Source organism: Peromyscus eremicus, chromosome 8a, assembly GCF_949786415.1.
Source record: "Peromyscus eremicus chromosome 8a, PerEre_H2_v1, whole genome shotgun sequence".
Taxonomy (NCBI): domain Eukaryota; kingdom Metazoa; phylum Chordata; class Mammalia; order Rodentia; family Cricetidae; genus Peromyscus; species Peromyscus eremicus.
This window is the reverse complement of record NC_081423.1, coordinates 42,085,504-42,101,866: the sequence shown is the minus strand read 5'-3', so window position 1 is coordinate 42,101,866 and position 16,363 is coordinate 42,085,504. Positions and strand designations below refer to the sequence as shown.

Sequence of the window (16,363 nt, the reverse complement as noted above, 5' to 3'; positions counted from 1 at the left end):
CACTAGACTTACAGAACCCGGTTGGCTTTGGTCATGGACTTCATCCTTCCTCAGAACCTGTGTCCAGCTCTTTTCCAAAGCCATGGCTAGGGCTATGAGCACATGTTGGTCTCAACCACATGGCTTGCCCCACCTGTTTGCCAGGGTCTCCTTGCCCCAGAAATTACAAATGCAGCACACTGTCTACAAGCCAGGTGACATAGGTGTTGCATTCACCGGCTAGACTTCCCCTGCCTGGAACAAGTATGTGGAAGTGTCATAGGGCATCCTCCCCAAAATAGTCGATGATGAGCTATATGAGAAAGTACCCACTACCCCTAGGGAACTAAGTCCTTTTGGTGGCAGATCTTGTGGGCCACAAGAATATATTATAGAGATTCAGCTGTGTATTAAAGCTATACCTAGAAATTTTAAGGCATTTTTTTCTTTTTTTTTCTTTTTTTTTTTTTTTTGGTTTTTTCGAGACAGGGTTTCTCTGTGTAGCTTTGCGCCTTTCCTGGGACTCACTTGGTAGCCCAGGCTGGCCTTGAACTCACAGAGATCCGCCTGGCTCTGCCTCCCGAGTGCTGGGATTAAAGGCATGCACCACCACCGCCCGGCCTAAGGCATTTTTTTCTAGAGGAAGCCATCTCTCATGGAATATTTGGTGTTTTTAATACTTCATCTGTCTTCTGCTATTAAATTCTTACGGGCCCACATACTACTAGGCCATTTGGCAAACAGTTCAGCTTCTCAGACCTGCTGATCCTCTAGGTAACTTAACTTCCCCCCACCCCAGAGCCTAGGAGACAGGGAGGCTGTAGATGCATAGCTTTGTGTCTTGTGCAAATGAAGCTCAGACCATCCCCTTCCTTCAGGCGTAGGGGCATGGCAGACAGATTGGCTGAAGACAGTAGGGCTTTTTGCATAACCAGGTGGGGTAAGGACTGGAGCAGAATTCCAGAGGCAGGCAGAGAGCGTGGCCAGGAAAGAAAGAACAAGGCAGTTTGTCTGTAGAGGGTGGACAGCTGCATGGCCAGAGAGAAGAGAGAGAGGCACAGATTCTGTGGATGGAAAGGCAGATCCCTTGTAGAGTTTTCTCAGAGCCAGGAGTAAGGAGCTAGGGAAGAAAGATGCAGGATGAAGGAACAGAGGATGAAGAGGAGGTCAAAAGCATAGGAGCTTACTGAAACTATGAGGACAGGAAAAGTGGGCACAGAGAGGAGCTGGATGTGAGAAAGGAGCTGAAGCTGTACAGATAGAATTTTGTCATAGAGGAATAAACGGACAAAGAGCTTGGTGTACTTAGATCCATTTCCCCGCCGTTGGTAGCACCTCAAAACGGACAAAGAGCTTGGTGTACTTAGATCCATTTCCCCACCGTTGGTAGCACCTCAAAATTCCGAAACTCAACACACATGTGGAATAAAGACCACACGGAACCTCCAGTTTGCCACGCCTGTGTAGGAAAGAGTTGTCCGCCTTAGATCTGGTGACCTGTGAGCCTCGTTTCTTTAGTGACACCTCCTCAAGGCACGTCTGCCTGGCATGTCAGGTCTAATTGTATGTGTGTGAGAGGCTTTAGGCAGCATGTGAGGGCAGATGCCTCAGAGCCAGATGTGTGATTCCTTGGAGTGGGAGTTACAAGCAGTTATAAGCTGCCCAACTTGGGAGCTGGAACCAAGGGCAGTTCAAACTGCCCAAGCGGTGCGTGCTTTTTAACTGCGGAGCCACCTTACCAGTCAAGGTCCCAGTTATTAACCCACAGGATAAGCAGAGGACACTATTCCAGATGACAGTTTATTTCAATGTGTCTCTTTCAATAAATAAAAGATAAAACTCCCGGAAGTGTACTGCAAAAGCAGCCATTGCTGGGTCCTGTACACTCGGGACTGTGCAGTTGTCTCTGCAAGGCAGGCAACCACAGGCAGTGTACCCAAGCTAGCCAGACACCAGGGAAGCCCCTTTGAAGGCAAACCAGACAGGTCTCAGAACAGAAGGGTATGTTCAAGTGCCATTTCTGAGTCCTGTTTCTGGACCCCGTATGTGCCGAATACACATGTAGAATACACATTTAGGACTCAGCCCCTAGACTGTTTCACCTCTGGGGCCAGGGTGCTGCTCTCTAATCCTCCACAGTAGCCACACCCACATGGTAAGGACTCTGAGCAGCCCTCCCATTTACTGGACCAAATCCTGAGACGCTGGTGGGCTTGAAGCCGACTCCCTACCTAACCTTACCGGGTTTCACTTCAGGGATAGCGTGGTGTGCTTGTTGGCACAGCAGTGTGGACAGGCCTGGATTACTTCTGGAAAGGCCTGTCGCATCACTGGAACCTCGGGTCAGAGGTGCTGGTGGCACATGGGACTTAGTGCTTTGGTGAGGGCTTTTGGCACTAAGTGACATCAGTGGCAGAGAGGATCCCCAACATGAGGACAGAGCCCAGTCCAGCATACTCCCACTCACATTATTATGTCTCTGAGACTGAGAACTTGGGTTTCCCACGTGTGGTCAGAAAGGCACTATGTGCTTCTCCTAATGCTCACAGGACACCATCTGGCTCCTGGGCCTCTGCATGGTCAGGACAAGGGACCATCAGAGGACCCTGTAGAGGGTCCGGGTCACTGAGGACCAAGGGTGTCCCCAGGTACACCTATCAGCCTGCAGATGGTCATAGGGGTCGGGCTGCTGGACAAAGGTGAGAAGAGGGGCCGGAGTGTACCTGAGAAGGGGGTCTCAGGGAAGATAAACAGCAACGACCCATCTGTGGCACTGTAGAATGAGAGATGACCAGCTTCATAGTCCAGGAAGATCCCCACGCGCTTGGGAGGGTCCCGGAGTGGGGAGAAGGCCCGCTCAGTGGAATTATAGAAACTCCCCAGGAACACCAGGATCCAGAACCCGTTGCCAGCTGACAGCTCCCCCTTTTCCTTCCTGTTGACATTTTCTTTGCACACGCCAAGCGCCCAGCTGGTACGGTCCCCGACTTCTACCTCCCAGTAGTGGCGGCCAGAGGTGATGCGCTCCTGGCCTAGCACGCAGGGGCCTGGGTCAAAACGCTCTGGGCTGTCAGGCAGGGCCTGCCGCTGGTCACCACGCTGCACACTCCTCCGGTCCTCAGACAAGACCAGCTCTGGGTTGGCAGTGTCTGGATCCAGGGTTATGTCCCCTGTGGAGAGATCGACCACACTCCCAAGTCAGCCCCCATCCGCTCTGCCATCAGCCAAACCCTCCCCGGCAGTCCATGCTGCTGTTTGCTAGAGCCTGAGGCTTTAGTGACCAATCCCAGTGGAGAACTTGCCCTCCCTGGGAAAAAACACCTACCCCTGTCTTAACTCAGAATATTCTAGAAACCGGTCCTACATCTACTTAGGACGACAAGAGGGCATTCTGACTGCAAGTTTTGAGAAAGGGTCTCGTGTAGCCCAGGATGGGCTTGCTTGACCACATAGCCGAGGGTACCTTGAAGTGTGGATCCTTCTGCCCCCACCATGTCTTGACCACTTTCTACAATTGTTCTTTCCTTCCATCTCCAATGGAAGGCTGGGTTTGGGCCACAGTGGCACCCTGGGCCTCCCAGGGAAACAGAGATCTGCTCAGGAGGACCTCCCAGATCAGAGTCCCAGGTGATTTCTGGTCTACCTACCTCTGGGCCTGGTATGCCCCCCTCTGCCCTGCGCCTTTGGCTAGAACCAAGGACAGCAGTCCCCCAGGGTATAGCAACAGAGTCCATCCCCAGCTCCCGAGGATTTGCCAGTCCTACGAGTCCCCTTAGATCACACCTGAAAGCTGGCAAGTTGGCCCAGGTGGGACCTGCTGATGACGCCAGGGTGGGGCTGGTCACCACAGCCAGCTGTGGGACAGAAGGGTGAGAATTTCGGCCTCATTCACTGGCTCCAGGGAGTGGAGAGGAGCTGGGATCAAGTTTGCTCACAGTGCTCTGGCACACAGTGCCCACAGAACAGAACCTCCCCCAAACTTCTCAAAGGTGGGGCCCAAGGGGACTCTGAGCTGGGGAACTCATCAACATGCCAGGAGGGTGGTGTACAGTGAGGGCAGGGAGGCTCAGTGCCCATCCTCCATCCCTGCCCACGCATCTCTTCCTTAACTGCAGCTTTTATAACGGTTAATACTAAGCAAAGTGTCTCCTGGATTTTGTGAGCCACCCTAGTAAATTATCTAACATTAGGTAGGAGCTGTGAGGGCTTCGGAGGAAGAGCAGGGAGACAGAAACCTGGGCATCCCCTGGGTCCTGCAAGCGGCACTGAGGTAGGGCAGTCTTGTAGGGCCAGGCCTGATGGACAGCTGCTTGGTTTGGAAAATATCCATGCATGGCAACATGTCTAAGGCAGAGGGAAGTTTCTAGAACTGCTGCTCAAAGCTACTGAATCCATCTCAAGTCCTGGGGTTCCTGACAGCTCTGCCCCCAGGACTGAACACCCACCTTGGAACTTCCGCAGGGTCTCCACCAGCCCTGGGACCCGGCACACGGTCCTCAGCTCCATGGGCACCACCTCTGGAGGCTGCAGCTTCACATCCTGTACCCTACAAGGGACAGCTCAGCTTCATGCTTGGGGCCAGCAACTGGGCCCCACCCATACCCTGCCCAGCTGCCGCATACCTGCACAGGGCGTCCTTAATGTCCTGTAGGAGGGAGAAAGTGTACACTCAGTACCAAGGCTTGTTACCTCATCCTGGGTCTCCCCAGATCACTCCAGCCCCATGTGGCAGAGACACACACAAGTGGGGTCAGGTCACAGTCCAGATATAGGGATGCTCCAGGGGTCTAGAGCCCTGTGGAGATATCTCCTGAAGGGTAGACCAGGTGCAGATCAAGTCCTGCCTTTTCCCCTCACTTACAGCAAATGATGGACCACTGTCTACTCTCCACAGAATCCCAGTGGACTCCCTGCTACTCTTAGGATAGGACCAGTGTATGTATTTGCCCCATGAATGGGGTGTGCTGTGTAAGAGCTCAGCCCTGTGCCCCCACTGTGTCCTCTGCCCCTTCCCTAATACCGCCTCCAAGGTCCATGGGTGCCCCATCTTGGCCCCATGCCTGTTCATCCCTCTGTGTCTATTTATCCAACTGTAACAGTATTTCATAGTCAGGGGCCAAGCTGTGTCCCTCCCTCCCCCAAACCTTGGAATGTAACTGTGGTTCAAGATACAGACAGTCTGTCAAAGATTACTATCAGATACATCCCTATCGCTACTGATCAGAGAGGCCCCAAATGCCCCCAGAACACAGGCTTACCACTGCTCTTGGCTGCCCACCATAATTAGAAGGTAAGCCTATACTGCTGAAGGCACAACACACTTTGGTCGCAGGTCATAGAGAAATCAAGTTGAATGGATCTGGAAATTTCCCCCCTGATGGCTAGCTTTCACGGGACCAAAGTCAATGGACTCATGCAGAGGTAAATCCCGGTGCAATGCCAACCTATGAGGCAAGATGTGCCCACCGCTACAATAGTGGCATGGAGGTTACGGGGTAACCAACTGATTTTTCATTGGATTTGAGGCCTGCTCTGCAGGAGGAAGGAATTCATGTCTAGTGAGGCTGGGGCGACCACAGGCCCTAGAGGAAAACCTACTACTGTTGATTTGCTAAGCAGACATTTGTCAAACCACCTTCTAAACGGTTATGTTTATATCCATAGATAAGTGCTGGTCTCAGCCTCGGCCAGATAAGCTTCTCTCTGCCGTAGGCGGCCGTCAGTGCAGAGCCTCTAAACCAGCCAAAGTGCCGAGGATAAGGGGCTGCTGAGTGCTCAACCCTAAATGTGGCGTTTCTATCTGCGTGCACATCCCCACGAGGCTCAGGGGACATCACAGGAGAGAGCTGGAGGATGGAGAGGAGAGCTGTGCAATGCCGTCTTCCGGACCTGACATGACCACTGCCTTAGGAGTTCACAGCAGCTGTGGTTACCTGCACAGGATCAAGCCAGCCGGTGAGTCCGGCACGACGGGGCAGGGGCTCATCAGGCTGCGGCCGGGTAGTCCAGCACCAGCACATACGGACAACACAAACCGGACTCGGATCATTTAAATAAAGGAGGATGAGAGGAACAGAAGGCACGAGGTGGGAAAAGCACGTGTTGGGGGTGTCAGAGGGAATGTGAGGGGTAGTGGGAGTACACACGCTCATGATCTGGGGCATAGGTGTATGAAACTTAGAAAATCGATAACATTTCTTTAAAAAAAAAAATATCAGAGCCAGGCGGTGATGGCGCACACCTTTAATCCCAGCACTTGGAAGTAGAGGCAGGCAGATCTCTGTGAGTTCGAGGCCAGCCTGGTCTACAGAGTGAGTTTCAGGACAGCCGGGGCTACAAAAATCACTATTAAAGTTCTTCTTGTAAAGTACTCCTCACATTCATTTTCCCGTGGATGCAAAGACGTTGGGGGTTGGGCCACTTATTCCCTGCTTGGCAGCTGCTGGACTTTCCCTTGTGGTCCCACCACAGCACGCCACACAGTCTCCCGACTGCTACGCAAAGATGGCAGTAGACTCCCATTGCTCCTAAGGTGCGGCCTCAGCAAGAACAGCCTGTAACAGATTTCTGCCTCCAAGGACTCTGGGTGGCACTTCCCCTGGTGGCCCAGTGGGCGGGGGTGACGGGTGCTCCGAGGCCAGGCTGCGATGGATATAAAACGCTGTCTCTGGCTATAAAACAGGCTGCGGCTCACATGGTATGCGGGTTCAGGGCATCCTCCTGCCCACTTCCCCGGTGGTCCACCAGGCCCCACGAGAGGCTCCTTCCTAGTGCTCTCTTCTCTAATTGCAGCGGCCCAGGCTGAGCTGGGAACACTAAAGAAGCAACAGAGTCGGTAGACGCTGCCCAGTCAGCCGGCTGAGTGCGAAGCAGCAGCCGAGTGGTCAGAGCAGGAAGAAGGTGGCTATAGAGGCAGAGGGACAGAGCCACGGCAGTCAGCCAGCCTCGGCCCAAAAACAAATGGACCTAAGATACTGGAAACTTCAGGCCCTGGCTGCCAGCGAGAGTTTCAGGGAGATGTCTAATCTTTACAGTCAAGGGTCTGAGTGAGACCTTGGGCCAAGAGCTCAACACTGGCTGGCGTTGAGGGTCAAGGAATCCTGATACCCAGGCCTGTCTGGACGGTGGGGGAGTCTCTACTCCCTAGGCCCACGAGAACAGTAATGCTTGCAGGTCCAAGGCTCCTGATGTCCTAGACCTACACACAAGGACACCAGAGCGTCACGCGCTGTGGCCTGCTGCTACTGCTCACTCCTGCCAAACGCCAAGGGAGATAAAAGCTCCCTGCCAATCCAGCATCTCCGTCTCATTAGAGCAGACTCCAGTCAGTTGATGGTAACAATAGGATTAGTGGCTTGAGTGATAGGTGGGAACATGGGAGAAGATGGATGTCCTTGAACCAGGAGAGAGGCCTCCAGAGACGCCAGCCTCAGTGATTTGGCGGGGTTGACTGTCTTCCTAGGTATGTGGTAGGAATTTGGGTCCCGTGAAGATTTGTTAAGAGGTGGTGTGACCTTTGAGAGGTGCCATCTAAAAGGAAGCGTTGGCGGCTTACCTTTGGAAGGAATTAATATAATGCAGTTCACATGGGCCCTGGAGAGCTCTTACGGAGTTAACAGCACGCTGGCCCTTTCCTCTCCTCTAGCCCCCATCTCCCTGAGCAATCTCTCTTGCTCAGGCCCTTACAGTATGACGCCACTGCCGGAACACGAGCCAGCCAAGGTGTCACCCGCCCAAGCTGCCAGCATGCTGCTTGGACATTTGGCCCCCAGCCTCGGGTATTTCACAGCAACAAAATAAACTAACATACTGGCTCTGCTGAAACCCTTGTCCTCTACCTCCAGCCCCTGGAATCAGAAGGAAATAAAGATCTGTGTGTCAGGCACTCAGCCGATGGTACTTTACGTGGCAGTAGAGCTGAGGGACACATGCAGCTCCCACAAGGCTTGGCCTTTTTTTTTTTTTTTTTTTTTTTTTTTTTTTTTTAAAGATTTATTTATTATGTTTACAGTGTTCTGTTTGCATGTATTCCTGCAAGCCAGAAGAGGGCACCAGATCTCATTACAGATGGTTGTGAGCCACCATGTGGTTGCTGGGAATTGAACTCAGGACCTCTGGAAGAACAGTCAGTGCTCTTAACCTCTGAGCCATCTCTCCAGCCCAAAGGCTTGGCCTTTTTGTCAGACACGGTAAATAGGATACAGTCCCTGTCCAGGGAGAAGGTCCCTGCAGATGGGATCATACTTGCAAGCTCTGTCTGGGGGACAACAGATCCCAAAGGCCTCAAATGGAGGGCTCCAAAGCCAGAGGTGAAGTCCCTGGAAGATACAGGGGAGGATGCAGGGGCAAGAGTCTGGAACCAGGAGTCCGACGCGGGCAGAGCGGCTGAAATTGTCTGTCTCCCACCCATTTGGAAACAGGTGTGTTGGGGGTATTGGTGGTCACATGGCCTGAGCCAAGGATGGCACAAGGCCTTCCTTGCTGGGGTGATAGGAAAGCTTTGGCCTCCAGAGTAGGGAAGGGGCCTCCTCAGACACATCTATTCAGGGGAAAAGAAAAAAAATGAACTCTGTGCTACAGAGCATGTCAGCCTAAGGGGCTATCGGCACACATGGATGGATTCCAGGTCCCCCAGCCCTCATCTATGCATGACACCTGCCCAGAAGGCCATAGGTGACCACACCAGGCCTTAGAGACCTGGCAGAAGGACCCTGCAGACTGGGGCTGAGAGTGGAGACCCCCTGAACCTCCCCCTCTCCCCCTAGACAATGAACAGCAGCTCACAGGGACAGAATGAGGCAAGCTGCTCCTAACCCCAAGCCGTAGGCATAACCCGCCCCAGCATACAGCAAAGGCTTTCCTGTGAAGCTTGATGGAAGAGGGGACCGGGGGAAGGAGGAGCAGGTGGGGAGCAGGCAGTAGTGGGATAGAGTGGGGGAAGGATGGGGAGGGCACAGCGGCAGCTAGGCCGCCTGGTGGCGTGACATATGAGTGGATGGCCGAGACCACCACATACAAAAACAAATCCAAATCTGGTGTTCACACAGACCCCTGTACCCCCATTTCCAAGTCACCCTGTTTTCCTAAAACCTTCCAGCATTTTGTTTTCCTAGAGCCTAGGAGGATGACTTGCCTAACAACCTGTACCCTATCACGTTTGATATGGTACAAGACAGGTTTGACTTTCCGTGTTTCTTGTCTGTACCAGTGAGTCTTACTGGTTGCTCACATGAGTGTGAGCACCTCACAGTGGGTACACCACCAAAAAAACCCAAAGGGGCTCTTTCATTAGCAATATACAGCAATGTATATTTATCTTCAAGGAGGGGCATAAGATTTGAATGGAACACACACACACACACACACACACACACACACACACACACACACATACACACACCAGGTGAGAGGCATGCCAGTGCATTTAATCTGCTTTACTGACATAGACCTCTGTCTCCATTCCTCTCTGTTCTCCTAGCCCTCCCTCCAAGAGCTCACAGAGACATTTCTATTTGGCAGGCTCTAACCATCCGACAGCTTGGTAAAGGTCAAAATCCCCAGGTGTCTCGTCCCAGTGAGCCACCTCCCACTACATTCCCAGCCCCTGGGCCCCAGAGGAAACACACGGCCTCTGTCCTACATGGAAGGCAGCCAGCCAGTCTTAGACCCCATATCTACACACCAGGTAGATGGCATTGGGGTTTGGGGTGGCACAAAACATAGCCAAGCCCCTAAGGAAGGGCAACAGTGGACCCCACAGCCTGTATACAGCAGTCACCTCCTGAATCCCATTGATGCCCACTGGAGACAAAAGGGGAGACAGAGGCCCCAAGCCTGTTGAAGGGTCCTAGAACTGACTGCCACACTTTTCATGGTCACCTAGACTGCCCTGAGGCAGAGGACAGGGGGACCTGAGTGTTCTGGTTTGGGGGAAATGAATAGGAGCCGAGATTCAGGGAAGAACAGGACGGGAGCATACATCCTGGGGATAACTCTAGAAGAAAAAGAAGGAGAAGAAGAAGGAGAAGAAGAAGAAGAAGAGGAGGAGGAGGAGGAGGAGGAGGAGGAGAGGTGTGAAGGGACCCGCTACAGCTGAAATGTCTCCGTCAAGACACACATCAACATTTAATCCCTACCATGAGGTCTTATGAGGACTTTTCTGGAGTTAATTGTCCTGAGGGGTCCAAGAGCCCATATCAGAAGCTGTTGCTGACCAACTCCCCAGTCTCACACTGCGATAACAGAAAATGACGGTACGGCCCCCCACAAAGATAACCTGACATCCAGGGGTGACTAGGGAGTAGGGAGTAGAGATCACAAGCTGAAAGGGCTGGGGTAGCAGTCCTACTGAGAGCTCTCAGGGGTCCAGGAACAAGAATGAGTAATCAGTGAGGGAAGAAAGCATCCCTCCCCACAAAGCACACAGGCTGTTCCACATCCACTCTGCTGTGTCCATAGAGAACAGCAACTGTGGCCGGCCAGCCTGAGAAAATGGGACTTCTCCCGAGGTCTGCCTCACTGTATGCCCTCATTTTGCACCTGTATACTCAACCAACTGTGGATTGGAAGTAAAACCACATCTGGACTGAACACATGACGTTTGATCCCTTAAATATAGAGCAGCAGCTGTTTAACAGATGTTCAGAATCTTCAGAACCTCAGGTCAGCCAGTAGTGACTGAAGGCAGGCAGAGGAAGTGTGAGCTGATGCATGAACACTGCGCCCTTTCATTCAAGGAACTGGCGCACCTCGACTGGGAGCCTGGCCGGGGGGAGGGGGGGGCGGGCATCCATCTCCACCAAAAGACTACTTCTCTTTCTGTTATTCACACTGAGTGTGGGGTGGCAGAATACCGGACACCCATCTTAGCTGCCGTGGTATTTACAGGAGAGATGGGCAGGCCAGGCGCTCCCTTTGCCAGGTGCCCCCTCCCCGCCCCCCGCCCGCCCCACCGCGGAGCACAGTCTGACACATCAGGTAGCAGCATGGCCTGCGTGTGGTCAGTGGCGGATGCAGAAGGCATGCAAGTGGCTGGGACTTGGGGCTGTACTGCACGCCCTGTGGCGACCCCGCAATAGGAAGATGCAGACCCTGTGTGTCTGGGGAGGAGTGGGGTGAGGGGCGCACACCTGATGTTCCCCGGGAGAGTACCGTGGACCCCTAGGACCCTCCACCCGGCCCACTCACCTGCAACAACCCCAGCGCTGGCAGCTGGCAGCGGTTTTCAAGCTCTGAGATGAGGGCTCCCAGCTGCGCGCTTTGCTGGCCAAGTCTCGTGGCGCCTTCGCGCAGCCGCGGCAGCACCTCCAGCTCCTCTTCCTCCAGCTTCTGCAGCAGCTGCTGCTCCTCCTCCGCCAACAGGCGGCGCAGCCTCTCAAACTCACCCAGCACATTCTGCCGCTGGCTCTCCACCATCTTCTGTAGGGCATAAGAAAGACGGCTGAGGGCAAGGCCTGATGCTAGACCAGGACTGACCATTTGGGGGATGCCCACACCCCGAATCTACCACCCTAGGCTGGTCAGACACAGAATATACGACCAGGAGCCGCCTGGACTTCAAGAGCTGATGGCACATCCAGTCTGTCACCCATGGCTGCCCAGATACTGACAACTCCGGGCTATTGGCAACCCAAACCCGCCCCTTGAGCCATCAGACCTCCCATCTACCACCTGTGGCTACCCAGACTCAAGATCCATTCCTGGGACCAGCCACACCCAACATCGGCCACACAGGCCCCCCAAGCCCATCCCCAGATGTCAGCCAGACAAATCTGCCACCGCAAAGCTAAACAGACCAAATCTACCCCAATGCCAAATACTTCCCTGACCCCTAGATCCACTACTGGAGACCTCCCCATAACCTGGGCCTGCTCCTGACATCCATCCAAATCCATCCTTGGGACCCCTCATGTCTGCTCCCTCTATGACCCTGAACTCAAGTATGCCAGGACCCCAGGTACTTAGTGCAGAGCAGAAGGACAGACTCCAACTTTGGCATCCTCTATTACACACACACACACACACACACACACACACACACACACACACACACACACGCACACACATTCTGGGCTGACCACAGGGTGTTTCAGGCTAGTCTGGCATCTAGCCGCTGACTCGATGCTCCCGCCTTCACCCCAGACCCGGCACCTGCCTGCCACAAGGCACAGGTCTCCTCAGCCTGGGCTTGGAACAGCGTCGCATCCTCCATTTGTTTCCGCAGGTGCTCCAGTGACTTCTCCAGCCTCCCCTGGTGGGACGGAGACCAGGCGGTGCCATGAGAATCCCAATCCGCATCGGGCCCTACAGGTAGGGCCCAGACACAGAAGTCTGCCTTTCCCCTCCTGACCTCCTCTGCCAACATCTTCCCCGTTGGGCCAAATGAAATCTGTCCAGATGATGGCAGGATACAACGCTCCCCACTGGCAGGTATCCTCCTGATTCGGCAGTAACCCCTCTAGTGACCAAGGCTACTCCTCCCCAAATTCACCAGATGTCACAGTCAATGTTTCTCCTTATTTTCAGTGCCAGCCCTGCGTCCCTAAGGCGGCCCTGCTCACTTCTGCAGAGCAGACAGTGTGTTCCCTGCTTGGTGGGCACATCCAGACTCCCTCAACAGGACACACCCACCAAGCTCGCACTGAAGACTGAGCTTTCCCCCCTTGAGGCCACTTCCTTCCTTCCACCTGTGGTCACAAGGGGTCACAGCAAGTCAGAGGCTAAGGCTTGAGTGTCCCCAACAACTCCTCAGTCGAACACCTGACCACCTAGGTGATGGGCTAGACTTTTGGAAGGTGATTGGGATATGCGAGTAAGGCCCTCTGGATAGGATCTGAGAGTTCCTGCTTCTTCCAGGTGAGAACACAGCAAGAACAGGGCCACTTGTGAGCCGGGAGGCAGCCCTTACTAGACATGCCTTGACCCTGGACAGCCTCCAGGGCTGTGTGTCATAGCTGTACCATAGAATGTACCACGAGAGTTTAAACTAGATGTAGATGTGACTTCCCACCCCAGCTTTTTTCCCAGTCCCTCGTCACTGGCTCTATTTTCCCAGGCTGGACCTGACCCAGCTTCCATTTACACTTTCTTGCAGTTTTGCGTACCACAGAACGGCAAGCATTCCTATAAATAGGCCAGCTGGGTGGCTTGTGTTTGTCTCCAATGGCGTCTGCTTATATCAATCCAGACCTTATCAACTCCAGGCCTGGGCACGGTGCTGGGGGAAATCCTGAAGTCAGTCAGGGAGGAGAGATGGAACCTAGCTGCCAGCTGGGCTCAGTCCTCATCAGGGCTATGGTAGAAGCCACAGGCCTATCCCAGATGCTGCCTAACCTCTCCTGAAAATTCAGGCCTGTCTTGTCACTTGGCCCCACCATCATGTTCCCTTCCAGCTTGTGTTCCAAGCTCTGCCCGAGTCTTTCCAGGGTTTTCTCCTGGAACCCTGGGCCTCACGCATGCTAAGTAAGTGCCTTACCACTGAGGTACAACTAGCCCTCTTTTTCTTTTGTAACATGGTCTTACTAAGTTATCTGCACTGGGTTTGAACTTTGAACTCTGTAACCCAGGTAGGTCCTGAACTTTTGATTTTCCTGCCTCAGCCTCCTGAGTAGCTGGAAAGACAGATATGAGCCACTACACCCGGCCACTTTCTCGTTTTAAAAAAAAAAATTACCTTTATTATTTTGATTATGTGTATGTCTGCAAGTGGGCTGTAGAGGCCAGACAAGTCAGCTCCCCTTAGAGTTGGGGTTACAGGCAGCCATGAGCTGTCAAGCGTGAGTGCTGGGAACTTGAGCAATTTGGAAGAGCAGTAAACACTACTTGAGACATGTCTCCAGCCTCCATGTCCCCATTTTCAATGCTAAGGTCAGGGCAGGGGCAGCACTTTAAACAGAGTAAACTTGTGAAGCAGCACTATGTGTCCACTTTGGCAAAAGCTTCAAGTTCTGGTTGCATACAAGCCTATCATTGGTTAGGTCCTGATGCAGACTTCCTACCTTGGGTGTGGTGAGAATTGCGTGAAACCCAGGGGGCCCTGGGGCAGGCCTGGGTTCTCCCCTCAACTCCCAGTTCCTGCCTCTGTGAACCCTCCTCCCATCTCTCTGGTTTTACTGGAGAACTGGAGGCTCCCCTCTGGGTACTACTGACTCATGGCCCCAGGGCCAGAGCCAAAGAGTGAACTTGTCACCTGAGCCATGGAGGCCAGCATGACCCAGGGGACCCCCATCCCAAGCTCGAGTGAGTGGAGGAATGGCTCACTGCGTACCCACTGGTGACAGGTAAAAGCCATCTGCCGATTTCCTGGTGTCACCTGATAAAGCAAGCTGTGTCCCCACACCCAAACCTGCCCGGGTGCTGTGAGGTTTATGTGGAGGTGAGGGTGACTGAACAGACACGGATACACAGGCGGGCAGAAAGCAGAGCATCAGTTCCGCAGAGAGACACTCTCTCTGTCATTAGCCTCCTAATTCCTAAACAGGTCCGTAACTGCTGACACCTGCAAGTCCAGGTCTCCTTCTGGTAACTCTACACCGTTTGGATAAAAGCCCCAGGGTAACTGCTTCTCTGATTTTTCTTTTTCCTCATGTGAAGCCCTAGGCAGGAGAAATTTAAAGTGTTACTTTAGCTGCAATTGTTAAGTTTGATAATGAACCTGACAAGGAAGAGGCCAAGGTTTTTCTTCTTTTGTAATAGAACAGCTTTAGTGTTGCCCCGCCAGGATTTATCATGTCACTTCTGGAGAGATGTGGGTCCCTTTCAGCACCACCAAGGGGCTTGCGGTAGCAGGAAGGAAAGCCCGCTGGACCAAGCAAAACGAAAAACCACAGGGATATCTCTGTCTATAAGCTCCAAACCCCTGTGCTGAAATCCAAAGCAAAGGGAACTTGGTGCCTGATTTATTCTGGTTACCGGAGTTCATGCTGGGATGGTAACACATCGGCCAAGTATCAACTCTGACGTCGGCCAAACTGTTAAAATCTCACAGTGGCCCCTTCAGTTCTCCCAGCCCAGTCAGGACTGACTACCAACACCCAGTTTTTCAAGAATGCCGGTGCATCTCATCCTGGAATAAGACAGGCTACATCCGGACCCCGTCACGGGATCAGGTTAACTGTAACTCACACTCCCTCACCCAAGGAGGGACACAGTGCCAGGACATCCCTTCGCTCCAGGCACGGACCGGTTGCACTTGGCGGAACGCACCTTGAGGTCTTCGGCCGCATCCTGCAGCGGCCGTACGCGGTGAGCCCAGTGCTCCGAGCGCTCGCAGGTGGGACACAGAAGGCAGAGGTCGTCGCCGCAGAAGGTGGCCAGCGGCTCGCGGTGCGCCGCGCACACGCCCTGCGGGACGGGCGACGGCGGGTGCAGGCGCCGGGCCATTTCTGCCATTTTGGCGAGCGGTCGGTTGGGTCGCAGGTTCCTCTGCGCCGACAGCTCGCGGCACTCGGGGCACGCGTACGGGCCCTCGGGCTGGCCCCAGCAACGTCGGATGCACTCGCGGCAGAAGTTGTGACCGCAGTCGGTCATCACCGGGTCGGTGAAGTAATCGAGGCAGATGGCACAGGTGGCCTCCTCCTGGAGGTTGGTGGACAAGTCTGGGGCGGCCATGGTGCGGGCGGCAGCGCCTTGGATCAGGCTCTTGGCGGCGCGCGGGGATCGGGCTACTCCGCCGCGGGGGCGTAGTGGGCACGGGCCGGGACCAGATGGTCAGACTCCGGGCCTCCCGTGTAGTGGGTACGCCCGGTACCAGGCTGGCAGACTTCCGCCGGAAGAGGAACAGCGGCGGAAGCAGGAAACTGGTTATTATTATGTTTTTTGGAGCCCGCTTTTGTCGTGGATTGGCCGCTGCTTGTCACACGGCCTGGGGGTGAGACCGAATTAGAGCGCATTCATTACAGCGCCTATTCGCGGTGACAGGTCTCCGCAGGTGGTGTCCCCCCGCTCCTCCAGGCCCCGCGGGCTGCAAACGGCGGCCGCAGGTCCAGAAAGGGACGACGAGGAGTATTGAGGCACAGGATGACCTTGAGTGCATGGAAACACCCAAGGGGTGGGCAATGAAGTTGGCCGTGTCCCAGTGCCCACAGCACCCCTGGACAGTTGTCGCTAAGACACCTCCAATGCCACCCTCATGCCTGGGGGTAGACCTGAGTGATCCGGGATGGGAAATGAGACGCGGTGTCACGCTGCGGGTCCAGAAGGCTCTCAGTGGAAATCGCTTCGCAAATGGGCCCTTGCCAGTGTACCGCCTCACTCACTAACTTGTAACAGGAATGGGAAGTGAGGGGTTCTTCGGAGTGGGAGTGTTAGGAACCGGTATGTGGAGGAAGGGGAGAGGCGCTCTCCCTAATTATCTTAAGGGGGGCGGCGGGGTGGGGCTCCACTT

The 16,363-nt window shown here is 54.1% G+C and overlaps 1 protein-coding gene across 1 annotated transcript; it reads right to left on the bottom strand.

Moving 5' to 3' along the window:
* Positions 1-1,765: 1,765 nt before the first annotated feature.
* On the bottom strand, positions 1,766-16,220 carry Trim11 (tripartite motif containing 11). Its single transcript, XM_059270761.1, has 6 exons — positions 15,184-16,220; positions 12,134-12,229; positions 11,167-11,397; positions 4,602-4,624; positions 4,425-4,525; positions 1,766-3,149 (listed from the first exon to the last, which is right to left on the bottom strand). Exons 1-6 carry the CDS (start codon positions 15,586-15,588, stop codon positions 2,602-2,604), a joined length of 1,404 nt encoding a protein of 467 aa, XP_059126744.1. The 5' UTR covers positions 15,589-16,220; the 3' UTR covers positions 1,766-2,601.
* Between the last annotated feature and the right edge of the window lie 143 nt (positions 16,221-16,363).

Bases quoted from the DNA above. Each gene is read 5' to 3' on its own strand.
- Trim11 (XM_059270761.1), bottom strand. From the start codon at position 15,588: ATGGCCGCCCCAGACTTGTCCACCAACCTCCAGGAGGAGGCCACCTGT. The intron at 11,398-12,133 runs GCAGGTGCCGGG...TATGCCCTACAG, and splicing joins AGACCTGTGCCTTGTGGCAG to AAGATGGTGGAGAGCCAGCG. The intron at 4,625-11,166 runs GTGAGTGGGCCG...TCCCTCCTACAG, and splicing joins CAGCGCTGGGGTTGTTGCAG to GACATTAAGGACGCCCTGTG.